The sequence below is a fragment of the Halichoeres trimaculatus genome, unplaced genomic scaffold (genome assembly GCF_033239565.1).
Source record: "Halichoeres trimaculatus isolate MK-OKI-2021-1 unplaced genomic scaffold, fHalTri1.1 fHalTri1_scaffold_5, whole genome shotgun sequence".
Classification (NCBI taxonomy): Eukaryota; Metazoa; Chordata; class Actinopteri; order Labriformes; family Labridae; genus Halichoeres; species Halichoeres trimaculatus.
The window spans coordinates 5,197,165-5,211,367 of NW_027437183.1; the positions used below are offsets into that span (position 1 = coordinate 5,197,165).

Here is a 14,203-nt window from a genome sequence, read left to right on the forward strand (position 1 = left end):
TGTTTTTTTACAACGGTAAACCCCTGACCCAACTTTTTTTGAAACAAATTAAAGGCACCATATTTAAAAATTAGGTTTTTTTTTGTTTTGTTTTGTTTTTTTTTTACTGATGAATAAAACCTTTCTGTTTCAACATCTGTTAAGGATTTTTTGCCTCATTCTCAACATAAAATGGGGTTTGAATGATTTGAAAACCATTATATTATGTTCTCATTAACAATTTATACAGCTCCACAACTTTTTGGTGGACAATTAGGATTGTAGGATACCATATTGTTCAAACACCAACGTGAGAAGAAACAATAACCTCACTACCAATATCTTGTTGCTGTAAAAGGAAAAATAATCTTTAAATTTAGGACTGATCTTTCACTGGAAAGTACCACACAATTTCCAAACTCTAAGAAAGAAGAACTTTTATTCATAATATATTCATACTTGTACACAAGTAAAATAAAATGCATATCTATGGTTCCATTGCAATCTCCATGAACAAATCAACAGCATTCTTTTGGTAAATGCTACCCATAATCCCTCTCTGTCATGAAAATAGAACTAAAATTGGGGGGAGGTAAAACATCTGTTGTTATAAACATAAAAAAACATAACATTACCCAACAAATGCATCACTTCGAATAAATAATGGGGGGGAGATCGTTTATTTTCATTAAACGTACCCAACATTCTTAGTGTGCTCTCTGTCTCTGTTTTTTTTCTTTGTTTCTTTTTTGAATCCTTCCAGTCGACCGTCTAAGCAGTAAAAGCTTTTGAGAGGGGAAAAAAAGGGAGGAGTCTCCAAAGTGTAGCTTAGACACGGTACAGTTAAGTACATAGAGAACAAACAATTTTGGGCACCGATTTGTTATATACATTAGATCTGTAGTGTTCTGTAAAGGCATCCATTTTGTTAAATGTACTCTAACGTCCTCGTCATTGCTTACCCTCGCCCATGTGGGGTCAACATGACTCCTCGCTTTTCAGTCACTGTCTGTTGTAGATGTCACTGCATCTTCTGTTTTCATTGTCATGAGCATCAACAATCTTGAGTTCTGTGTTACGAGTGAGATCAGGAGTCCTAAGACATGGCTAGAGATATCCAGATCATGGGAATGACAAGAGAGCGCAGCGCTTGCAAGGTGGTACCCTGGCCTTTGATGCAGTGGGCGTCTGATTTGGGCTTTTTGGAACACTTCTTTTTCTTTTTGTTTGACGCTGTGGATGATTCCATATTGTCTGTAAGATCTGGGTTTAGGTTTTCCAAAGACTTGTCCAATGTGTTGGACAAGGTTCCCAGTGGTCCATCGTTCTGCTTGTTTTGGGTCTCATTTTTCGTTCGCTCCGGCTCCTTGAACTTAGTCTTAGACATGTTCTCTTTTTCCTTAAGTGGGTTGTTAGTGATTTGGCGGCTCTTTCCAGACAGTATGGAGGACTTGTCGTTGTCTCCAAGGCAGCACCTGGGAATCGTGTCCGGAAGGGGATTCTCAGTAGAAGGGAACTTCCCGGCCTGGGCCTTGCTGAAAAGATTGGTCTGGATTTGAGGTGTTTCCACACACCCCTCCAGGTCTTCACTCTTCAGCCGTTTCAGGTCCTTTCCTGCCAGGAAATCAGGAACATTGCACTCCAGCTCAGAGCTGGAACCCTTGAACCGTTTGAACCAATCCCACAAGGTCCTCGCCCGGCAGTCACAGATCCATTGGTTCCCGTTTAACCGCAAATACTGCAGAGTCACCAGGGGGTCCATGGTCTCTCCCGACAGCACAGTAAGGTTGTTGAAGAACAAGAAGAGGGATTTCAGCTTACCCAGGTCACTAAAAGCTCTTGGTTGGACAAAGATTACACGGTTCTGGTGTAGAAGCAGCCGGTCCAGATTGATTAAGCCTCGGAACATGTTGTCTGTGACTATCTTGATCTTGTTGTTGTGCAGGTAGAGATAGGTGAGGTTGGCGAGGTCCAGAAAAGTGTCATCATGCAGGGTTAGAATGTTATTGTCCTGCAGGTAAAGGTACTGAAGGGAAAACATTCCTCGGAAAACTCCAACAGGGAGCTCTGACAGGCCACACCTGTGCAGGTGAAGGGTATGCAGCTTTGTTAGGCCCCGGAAGGCTGTAGGGCTAATGGTGCGCAAATTACTGTTGTCTCCAATGTCCAGTTCCTCCAGTTTTTCCAAGCCGTAAAAAGCCCCGGCTTCAATGTAGCTGATGTTGTTGGAGTAGAGCCAGAGGACGGTGAGGTTGTGGCAGGAGCTGAAGCTGGTGGATCTCACCACTGTTAGCTTGTTGCTCTGGAGGAATATCCTCTGGCTCCGCACGGGGATCTCAGTAGGAATTGAGAACAGTCCTTGTTGTTGGCAGGCCACAGTGGGCCTGGGCTCACTGTAGCACACACACTTGGCAGGGCAGCTGTCAGTTTGAGGCACAAGGTTCAGCCACATCACCAGGAAGAGGAGTCGCCCCCCTATGGAGACAAAGGAGAAAAGGGACATCAGTGGGTTAGTGGATGTCACAGCTTGGTGGCAACAACACAGTTTTCTTACATTTGGAGTCATTTCCAGAAACATCCCTACAGTAGGTATTCCTCTTAAGCTGTGATGTTATTTACATCCTGGGACATATCCTCTCCCCGCTGTCTCTACTGACAGGAAGTCCAAAACAGCTGTGGAGAGTCCTCATTTAAAATTGGGTGGGTGGCTTTTATGTGGAATTAGCTTGCCTCTAATAGGGCGGACATAACTAATGGTGTTGCAGCATTCCTGAGGTTGACATTTAGCCTGACGCTGGGAGATAAGCTTTCATGCCAGGCTGGAAGATTGATGCCTGCAGCCAAGATGGAAAGAGGTTTATAGAGGCCCCACTAGAGTTTCCACTGCACAGGCTTGACTGAAGCATTTCTTTCAGCATGCAGCATGAAGATGAGATATACTAGAGGTGTGGTAGTGCTCAGAGGGAGACTTGTAAAAAAGCTTGTATGTGTTTGCCCTAAAGGCATCCATGTTTAAAATCAGACATAGTCCGCATTTGCTTTCATTAATTATTTCTGCCCGTCCTCTTCATGGTTCAGATCAGCATCCTGCACCGTGAGTCAAATGGGCAGGATAACCACATGTGATGATCTGTTCTGACATTACACGGATGCATGTACAGCTGAGGTAGGGATGAAGTGCATCTATTGGGGCGTGGAGATAACGGATTCAAAGTGTCGCTCTGATGTCTTGTAATGGCAGCTGCTTCCCCAAATCTCTGAGTTCGTCCTCCCGCCTTTCTGAGGATTTCCAATCTCTGCTCCCATGCACGCGTGTGGACTCTGAGGCCCGCGAGCATGACAGGTAGCGAGGCTTTGGAAAAATGCATGAGCCTTACTCAGCCCTCCCTCCATCCCCACTCTCCCTCATCTCATTCCCCTGCAATGTGTTGTGGTGCAGCTCATCTCTGGACCTTGTTAAACGGAGCTCTGGTGTGGCCTGACAGCAGCCCTCTGCTGCACTTTCCTTCCAATCTCCCCGCTCAGCCGTCAGACTGCCACCGGAAAGCTGTCAAGACTTCCCTCTCTTTCTGCATCGCAGCACTTTTTCCCCTCACTACTGCCTAACAATAGCAATATTTTATCGCTTGCACGCTTCGTGTATCTCTTCCGCCGTCTATATTTTTTTTCCCCCCTTCTGCTGTCTGTTCATTAACAGGCTATTTCCACCCACGCGTTGCGCGTCAAAGCCTGGTTTCTCCTTCTCTCGGCGTGATACGTCTCGTCTCTGTTAGCATCTGCTGAATGACACCATCAGCTCCACAATGCCATCAACATCGTCCCAATTACTTTTGCATCTTCAAAACCTGCTCCAGGCTGATTGCATTACCATGCGATGCAAACATGAATCTGTTGGGCACGCCTCCTTCACATCTTTGTATCTTTCACTCTGTTATTATCACACTTTTGCGTAACCTCTGTTAGACCTCTCACCTTCCTCTTCAGAGGCTTGTGTGTTGTTTTGACGCTATCGATCAGCCACTGTGCGTCTCATGTCCTCTTATTTCTATCCTCTTTGAAAATAAAGATTACACAAAAATATGCGTCTGTTTGTGCCCAGCGATGTTGTCAACACAAACTTTAATATCTCAAAATATCAAGGTTGTGGTTGAAAGAAAAATCCATTTCTTATCGTCTTCAGCCAGCTTTGGTTTCAACACTTAATCTTCCCTATATCTGCCGTGTCAAAACAAGGCTCAGAGCACTGCCTTCCTGTTCCACAGCCTCTTCTCTGAGAGCTATATTATACAACAGCAGCTATCTTCACTCAGTTTAGGACCAGACAAGCCTCTTTGTTTCCACCTGGCTGACACTGTAGCCTCTTCAGCTTTCAGTTAAGTCTGTCCCATCCTTTTCTTCAAGACAAGCACTTCACTTCACAAAGGGACCTTGACAGACCTTAAAGCCACAATTTCTTTTATCTGTGTTACAGCTTTCTTTGCTTGAACTATATTCTGTTGTATGCCAAAACAAATTCTCTTCAGTCATGTGATGCTGCAGAGGACGTGCACTCAATTTGGAATTGGACATCGGCCTCCAAAGCCCCATTTCTACTGATAAGCTCAGTTTGGTTTCTCTCAGTACATCACGCATTTTGTGGCACTTCCTTTAAAACCGAGATAGATCCCCAAATTACTGACCTGTACCCAAAGGAGGATTAAGGTAGTCATGGGCCCCTAGGCTATTCCCACAGGTACACACTCCAGGTAATGCTGCCAGATCTCGTGATAGAGATAAGCAACCAGCTCTAGCCCAACGGGTGACTTGCCGCATTGTGTAAACGACAGACCTCTTGAAAACAGTATAAATATTTATTTTTGTTTGCAGTAAATTGGCAGTAAACACTGTCAACATAAAAACATTATTATTACATATAACATATTTTTTAAATTTCAATTAAAAGAAAAAATACATAAGCATTATGCATAAATAACAGCAAATTGACGAACAGTCAATATAAAAAAATAAGTGATACATTTTTTCTTTATCAAAAAATAATTGATAAAATAGAAATAAGTAAAATAATTAAATTGAATACAGAACTTTTATTCCTTGGGCCTTGGGCCCCTGCATATGTGGGGCCCCTAGGCTTCAGCCTAGGTGAGCCTGTGCATTAATCTGACCCTGCCCATACCGTCCCACTTTTTGGTACACTCCAAAAAACTGAAATCTTATCAAGTGTTTTTGTCTTATTTTCAGTATAACATGTCTTTTTAGACTTAATATGAGCCACATTCACCTGACCAGTCCAGATAAATGTCTTGTTTCAAGTCATTTAAAGACAAAATGGGGCCAAATTTGCTTGTAACAAGTTAAAAAGAAATCTGTCAATGAAACAAGAGAAATATTACTTGTATTAAGAAATTATTCTAGTTGAAGCGATTTTTTTCTTTCTTTTTTTTCTTTTAACTTGATACAAGCAAATTTGACCTCATTTTTTATCTTTTAACAACTTGAAACAAAACATTTTTCTGGAGTGATAAGTTGAATGTGGCTCATATTAGGTGTAATAAGACAATTTTTACTCAAAATAAGACAAAAGCTCTTGATAAGATTTCAGTTTTGTTTGCAGTGTGGTGTGCCAGACCATTGCCATTGCACAGTTTAAAGCCAAAACACCCCCATCATAGGTCTAGCCATTGGCTGGGTGACAAAAATAATAATATTTTTTTTCTTTTGAGAGCCTGAGCTCACTTTGGCGTTGCCTCCAGGCATATTTTACGATCCCCGAAAAAAATAAACAAGAACGTCAGCTGTCAATCATCATTAATTATGACATAAAGCCTTGTTTTTTTTACCCCATTTAACTAACAAAAATGAAACTTTTCAGAAAAAAAGAGGACTTGAATACAAAGCAGCCAAATGATATCTTCAAATCACCACAACAACGGAACGTGAGAAACATTTGTATGAGGTGTATTATTTTTTTAAAGTTTGACCACAGCCCATCTGGAATGACTTGAGAGATGGATTTTTGTCCTATACTGTGCCAGCCACCAGGGGGAGCAGTTTTTGTGGTGACCTCACTTCAAGCTGAGCAAGATTATGCCCATTTCTTTTAACAGTCTATGCACCAGACATACTAATCCAACCTCAAGGTGAAGCTAAAAACACTGAAGTTCGTTGATTAGTTGAAAGAATTGTCACTTCCTGTGCAGAAACTGTAATAAAGAACAATACATAACCTCGCGGGGTTTTTTAAGCAAAGGGCCACATGAATTACTGGATGTCTTCCATTGTTACTCTTTGTTAACTGTGTCACATCTTTCTTCTTTAATGGATTTAAATGTATGGTGCACTGTGTCGCGCTGCGATGCCGTCACACTATTATGTAGTGCTATCGGCATCTTGCTTTCACACCGTCTTTTAATAAAGGCACAGTTGGCTGTGCTTGGTGGAAACAGAGCTTACGCGTCTCTTTTTGTATCCTAAAGGTGAGGATAAGATCTTTTTACACACCTCCAAGCACGACAATCTGGCAGTCATACAATGAAACCTTCTTTCTCTGTCCTTAACAACTCAAGAACTCTATTAGCATGGACTCCAGGAGCAATTTATCCCATAGAAAAAAAAAAGAAAAACAAAAAATACTGAAAGCAGAACAAGCTGGGGCATGTGAAGCCAGCAATGGAGATAAATGATATCATCACACTGCAAATTCAGCCCAAAAATAGTGCTATCAGATCTCTCGCTGCAGCTAGAGGACACAACATTCAGCAGTAACACAGAGAGATGCCCACAGGAGCGAGGCATGAGTGGGCCCAGACAGCTTTGTTTACTTATTCTATGAGCACATCCCTTCGCCAGGCTCCTCGCTCATTTGCATGGGTCCCTGGCACGTTTGGAGCAGGAAAAGCAAACTCCCAGTTTGTCTTGTTGTATAAGTACGACACGTATTTAAGGTCTTCCTAGAATTGGAAACCCGCAGTGAAGACAGAGGGCATGTCAGGACGGTGTTCAGAGGAACTCAGATTCATCACGGTGGCTTTACTTTGAAGGGCCGGGGATTGGGCAGGGAAGGCTAACATGACAGCGTTATCCCCTCGGCCCCGAGTGGAAGTGATGTCTCTGTCAGCGATGAATCACAGTCACTCTCCAGAGGAACCTCCTGGCCTCTTTTCTGAAATCATACATTATTGTGTTCCTCAGAGGAGGGCCTGCATTTAATATAGTCATGATCCCCTCCTCTCTTAGGTCGTGTATCTTGTGTGAATCCGACCATGCATACCTAAATTGTTTTTATGACCCTCTGAAAGGAATAACTTAGAGTAAGTGTATAGGATATGACAGTTGTATGTGGCCCAATTTGAGCAGAGCCGAGGCAGCTATAAACGACTTTGCGAGCTGCGGGTAATAAAGGGCAATCACTTGGCGCAGCAATGACTCACAAACTCACAGTTCACTCACAGTTCGTCCGAAGAGTCTACAAAGAAACAAAGATTACATTCCTCCTTGATGAAACTCTGACCCCTGAAAATGATTGGTTTTCTCCTTTTGTTACGCACACAGGCGACTTTAGACCTTTTCACACATGAAGACCTGACATTTTCTGCATAATGTCAGGACTTCATGGCCCTGATATTTTAGGGAACTTGTTGGTCACACATTCATCTTAGAGATCAAATTAAACAAGATGAAATTTTCTTTGTGGTCAAAATATGTAAAGGTGCTTTTCAACCACAGGAACTTTCCCCAGGAACTATAAACTTTTTGAGGAACTGTGTTTTTTTACTATCCTGCTGAAAGACATCAGTCAACAGGCTCATTTTTTTTCAGTTGAAAAACTAGTTAATGTCTGCCTCCATCTGCTTTAGATGGCGGAGATACACCAGTCCCGACAAAGAAAAGGTTGAGTTTAACATTTTCAATACGACCCCTGTCGACAATGAGTTACAAAACCTTGTATCAGAAGCAAATGGTTGATGTCATAGATACCTGGACTTGGGACTTGAAGAAAAAAAGTCTGTCGAGGTGAAAACTCCCATTGTTCATGTTCACACATGCAGATAAAGTCAAGGAATTTTCAGGGGTGCAATGCATCTTTGAAAGTCTTGTGGCACTGCCAAAAATGTCAAAAATATTACAACTTCTGGTCCCAGGAACTACTTTGCTGAGGGACTAAAAGGTCGTCCGAGCCCATCATTGCCAGTACACATCATACTGGGACCTAAAGGCTTCCAATCTGGGTCTTTGCTTATTACCCCATACTAGGCTGTGGACTTCCAGTGACAGAGCCCTCAGTGTGGCAATCTACTCTCTGGAGCTCTGTACCTCCTGAAAACTGCAGCGCCCCCACCAGGACACTTTAAAACAGTCCTCAAAACTCACCTATTTTTAAATTATTATTATTTTTTATTATTATTATTTAAATCAATTTATTATTATTATTATTATTATTATTATTATTATTATTATTATTATTATTATTATTACTATTATTATTATTATTATTATTATTATTATTATTATTATTATTATCATTATTATTATTTTATCTGTTTATCTATTTATTTATTGTATTCCCTTTTTATTTATTTTTATCTGTTTATTTATTTATTTTATTTACTTTTTTATTTATTGTATTTACTTTTTTCCCTTATTTATTTATGTATGTATGTATGTATGTATGTATGTATGTATGTATGTATGTATGTATGGAAAGTGTCCAACAAGTTAGAGCAATTATAAAGAAACAGTATAGTTAGAACCAGATTTGCAATGCCTGGATCTTGGCCATCACATCTTTGAAAGAAATTTGCCTACATTTTTTTAAAATTTTATTTTCTCTCTCTTTTCAAAAATAGATTAACAAACAATAAAAATTACACAAAAAAGTGGGTTTAAAGAATTTTAAAATAATCTTAATTTTCTTAAAAATAATAATAATAAGGATATTTAAGTTAAATAGTGCAGTGAATAAAAAGACATCAAATATAATGTGTAGTGTAGATAATGTGTATTCTTTATGATTTTTATTTTCATTGAATTATCATATTTTTGTTTTTTCATAAATTAGACGTTAGTCTGGTGCAATGTAAGTCAGACTGTACTTACCCCTTTGGAGTCACAATGCGGTCCCTAGAGCTTGATTTAAAGCTCCTGTGGGGATTTTTTTTACCTGGTTATGAAACACACTGTCATTAAGTTTAATAGTTCTTTGCCACTAAAAAAAAAACAAATACAGTTTTCCAAAGATGAGTAGCTATTTTTAAAAAGCTGTTTTGAATGTCTGAACCCAGTGGTGGAGGGTAGGTATGCACATTGCTGATACCTTTTTGCAAATTTTCTACAGAAAAAGCTCTTGATAAGGAGTATTTATCTGTTACAAGAAAGCAGGGTGATTTGATTGGGTTTTCTTTAAAAAAAAAGAAAAAAAGAAAGAAAAAAAAACAGTAATTGCACATTTTCAGGCACAATTTCACTTTGTCCACAGGGGGCGCAAAACAAGACTCAAAAGATCTTTACAGGTCGTATTTTTGACTCTTTATGTCTTTTTACAGGGAAATGAAGAAACATAGAAGGGAGTGAGAACTAGTACGAGCCACCAGTCTGAGTTAAAATGATAATTTTCTGTTCTCTTTTCTCCCTTCAGCCCACCATCAATAACTAACTGTTCGGCTTCCTTCTGCTCTCCCGTCTGGTTTTCAGTCTAATTTCCACACAGAAGCGAGTATGACATGTGGTCATGCTGGCTGTGTAGCCTAGCTTAATTACCTTTCAGCTGTGGTTTAGCTTCATTTGTATTAAGGTTTAATGATTTAATGGGGCATGTGATTGGCATTGAGGAATTTTTTTATCTATTCAATGACTTTTAGATTGGATAGAGAGAAATGACATTTGCATTTATAAATTAATGCGTACTTTTGGCGCTGTAGTTCAGAGGTACTTTACATAATTGAGGAAGCCAGAACAACAAATAATGGATTTGATTCAGTGTTAAACTGTTATTTTCAAATGACTGATACTTTACTATTATTTTACTGGAGACACTCAACACCCCCGTATCTGTTCAGTCTCTGACTTGCTAGCAACAAGTGTGGGTGTTTTTTTTTTTTTTGGATTACAATTTTTCTGATCTGGTCTCCCTTAAGTTTTTTTTTTTAATGCTTCATTAACCATTAAACAATGAGCTTTGCTCAAATGTGATTGGCTTATACAGGCTGTTTTTTTTCTCTAGGTGAGGCGAGGTGAAGCTGGCCAGAATATATATATATATATATATATATATATATATATATATATATATATATATACACAAACATACATACATATAAAATAAAATAATAAAGGTAAGGTGCAGAATAGAATACCAAGTATGATACAGTAAGTAATAACAATAAGGTACAAGAGGAGAGGAATGACATTGCACAAAATACGGTGCAAAATAGCTGCCATATTCCGGTGCATTGATGACATAGAGATAATTGTTATATTGTAGTTATATGATGACAAATGAGGTAGTGACTTCAGCTTTTGTTCACGCTAAATCAATAAATTATCTAATTAATTATTTTTATAATTTAATGTAATTATCAATTTAATTCAATAATAATAATAATAATAATAATAATAATAATAATAATAATAATAATAATAATAATAACAATATTATTATTATTATTATTATTATTATTATTATTATTATTATTATTATTATTATTATTATTAATAATAATAATAATAATAACAATAATAATAATAATAATAACATTTATAATAAAAGCATAATAATAATAATAATAATAATAATAATAATAATAATAATAATGATAATAATAATGATAATAAAAAGTGATAATGATAATTCATTTTATTTTATCAATATTATTTTGTAATTATTATGATTATGAATACAATTTAACATATTCAGATTTATCCTCAGCTTTTAAAGGATGAGCATCGTGACTGTGTTTTCTTTGTTCTTGTTTTCACTCATTTCCATTACATGCTGGTTTTAATGAGCTCTTTAATAAAAACTAATTGATTTCCTCAGCTTGAAGCTTTTTAATCGTGATGCACTTTTTAAACAGTATGATATAACACTAAGTTTGATCAGCTTCATCTTGGCTTTCTTCATTTACAAAACAGCTTTTTCCTGACGGTGCAAGCCAAGGCTACTTTTGATGAATATGATCGCTTCGTGATTTCTTTTTTTTTTTTTTTGTACTTGAACTTTCTCTTCTAACACTGCTCCTCTTTGAACTCCAGCGCAGCTGAAGATAACTTGCTACCTCTTGCAAAGACGAGAATTACAGAGCAGCCTACAGTGACGCTGCCATGGCTGACCAGGAGAATATTCCATTTGAAATTGCTTTGAACCTCTCCCTCCCTCATAAGCCTGTGAAAAGGTCTTATTATAGTGAGGAAATGCTCTTCACTTTCAAGAGCATCACTGAATTGTGGAGGGATTGGTTGGTTTAGGGCACATTCATATGGAACGGGGTTGTGATCAGAAGGCCACATTGGCTCTTTTATGGCCGCTATATTTACCCCGTCACTGAAAACGTGGAATGAAAAGAGATGCTTTTCTTCTTTTGCTCAGTTTTCAACACAATTATTACAACTTCTAGGTCAAGTTGGAGTCTTTTCTGGTACGTTGCAGAACTTTTTTCAACCTTGATGCAGTCTAATTCTGCTTCTCATTGGCGTCTCACTTTGATGTTATTCCGAGGACTGAAAATCCTTCATTAAGTTGTTGAAAAATAAATTTCCTGCATTGTGCAAACACATAATCTTTCTCTTTCTCTCGACATAAATGCACCAGATTCTCTGATCATCATATTGGAGAGGTGGATTGGGAGATGATGGAGCAGAGAGGGGAGCTGGAGTCGCCTGGTTTTTATCAGGGAGGACAGATGAGGTCCTGTTTGACACACATCTGACACAACACTCGCCCAAACAGATGGCTCATGAATAACTGAGAGGAGCAGGGGAAGGAGAACCAGACGACAGGGAGCGTGTGGGAAAAGTAGGTCTATATGGATCTTTAAGCATGTGTGTGAGCATATGCGAGTGCACACAGACGTAAGAATCGCCGTATGCGTGGAATAAATACTTCTGCTTGGGCGTGACACATGCAGGCAGATGGGTTGTTGTGTCAAACTAGCGTGAACAAAAGGAGGAAGGCTGAGAGCGAGAGGATGGGCTTGCAATCAGAGGGCCGTCGGATCGAATCCCCCCGCTCAGCCGGTGAGCAAATGGAAGATAAAGTGGAAGTGAAGAGTTCTCCCTTTCACCGACTGCCATCAAATTACCATCGACCCCTGAGTGATGCACTGACCTCGCAGCTGCATGGATCTCCTCTCAGCGGGAGATCACCAGGGACTGTGATACGCTCAACATTTACAAACTGTAGCAGCTGTATGTACAGTGGTAGTAAATGCTGTCAAGAAATTAATTTAATTCTCTTCATTGATACCAGATACCATGACAGGAAACATATATGTTTCTGACGGAAGATAGAGGAGAAGTGAAAAATCAGAAGTCTAAAACATATAGGGCTCAGCGCAGGGGGCGCAAGCCTGGCGCACCCCACGCAGTGTTAATTTCGTGACAATTTGACAATTTGGTAGACCCTCTGTGCAGAGATGGGTGTGGGGGAGGTGTTGGCAGATTCATGTAGGCGCAGAGACAATTTCATGCCAAAAACAGTTCAGAAAGTGTGCTGAAAGCTCGCCAGTTCCAACCTGGTTTATTCTTGGAGCAAAGTGGAGCGCAGCTGTAATTTGGTGACAGGCGCACATGTGCACACATTTCAACAAAGCCTCAGAGGCAGGTTTCCAGAGTGTCAGGCACATTTTAATACAATAATCAATCACAGCAATCACTATTTAATGTAACCGTCTGAACCAGCATATACATTTGCATATACTTCATGCTCCTTGGCGCTCCTCTGCGCCTCTCTGCACCTTGAGTGCGCCTCTCTTGGCACTGCAAGAAACTTGCAAAGTGCGCCGGTCACACCCTGTCCGCACGGCCGGCGCAGGGCAGGTGCACCTGCGCATGCGCCTGGTCTACGAAATTAGAGCCCATAGTGTAAAGTTTAAAACATGAACAGGACAACACCTGCCCCAAGTGAAGCCAAAATGTTAAGAGCTCTCCCTTGGGACTGGCTACTATTTAAACAGATTGAACATGAATCATATTACATACATCTAGTGGTGTTGTGTACCAGGTCAGTGACATAGAGGAGAAACAGTAGCCGACAATGTAACTCTGGAGATATTGAGCTTGGGACACCATTGGCCATTGGTCAAAGTGTGCACCCCATGTTAACAGGCTATCATCTGTGTTGTATCTGCCACCTGATCAACTGATTTTTTCTTTAGAGCTGTTGTACTTTCAGCATCACAAAGCGACACGAATGAAGAGAGATGTCACATGAGAGCTGAAACATGTCTCTGTGATGTCACAGATTTCTGAAGCACAGGTTTTAATCCCTCCAGTGGTACTCGCCATATTCAAATGCTGACTCAGCCTTGCTTTCATCCACCTAACAAGAGCAAAAAGGTGGAGTTAAAGCAGGCCTTCAAGTGGGCCAACTTGTTAGTATGACTGGTCCAATACCTTGCCACCATGTTATTGTTCTGCACTTATTATTTTTTCCTATGGTTAAATGCTGCAAATATCTGCTAATATGGGATTAAAGAAGGGATTATCTTATTTTATCTTTCGTCCCTTACATCTAGTGTCTTACAACTTCTGAGTCAAATCAGCTGTGACCAGTTTATTCAAACTGTCAGCAAATCAAGCTGTAAAACTGTTTATTTCTGATGTGACCCTTTACCTACTCTGGTGCTGTATTATCCTTGGCTGCAGCGTTATTAGGGCTGGTACGATATGCTATTCTCACAATTCTATTCTATTACGATTTTGGGGTTGCTGATTTGATTTAAATTGTGATTCTTCAATATTTGCAATCTTTTAGTTTGCTTTTTTAACACCAGACCATGTGAAAAAGTTAAATGATGATAATAATGTCTACAGACTATATCAGGAACCATATTTTCTCACAAAATACACATCACGTGAGTCAAAAAGAAACATGACACCCTCTGCTGGAGAATAGTGGTAGTTTTTTTCCAATCCAGTTTATAAACAAAGACTGAAATGAAGAATTTGACTTTAAAAAAGAAGAAAACAAAAAGATTTTTCACAAAGAGTCCTGATTTTGACATTGCCAAAA

General features: G+C 39.5%; 1 protein-coding gene across 1 annotated transcript in view; it reads right to left on the minus strand.

Annotated features, from left to right (window-relative positions):
- Positions 1–401: 401 nt before the first annotated feature.
- rtn4r (reticulon 4 receptor) overlaps positions 402–14,203 on the minus strand; it is an 82,887-nt gene continuing 69,085 nt past the window's right edge. The window contains exon 2 of the mRNA XM_074669335.1: positions 402–2,454. Coding sequence (XP_074525436.1) covers positions 1,076–2,454 — 1,379 coding nt within the window. The 3' untranslated portion in view covers positions 402–1,075. The remainder of the gene's footprint in view (positions 2,455–14,203) is intronic.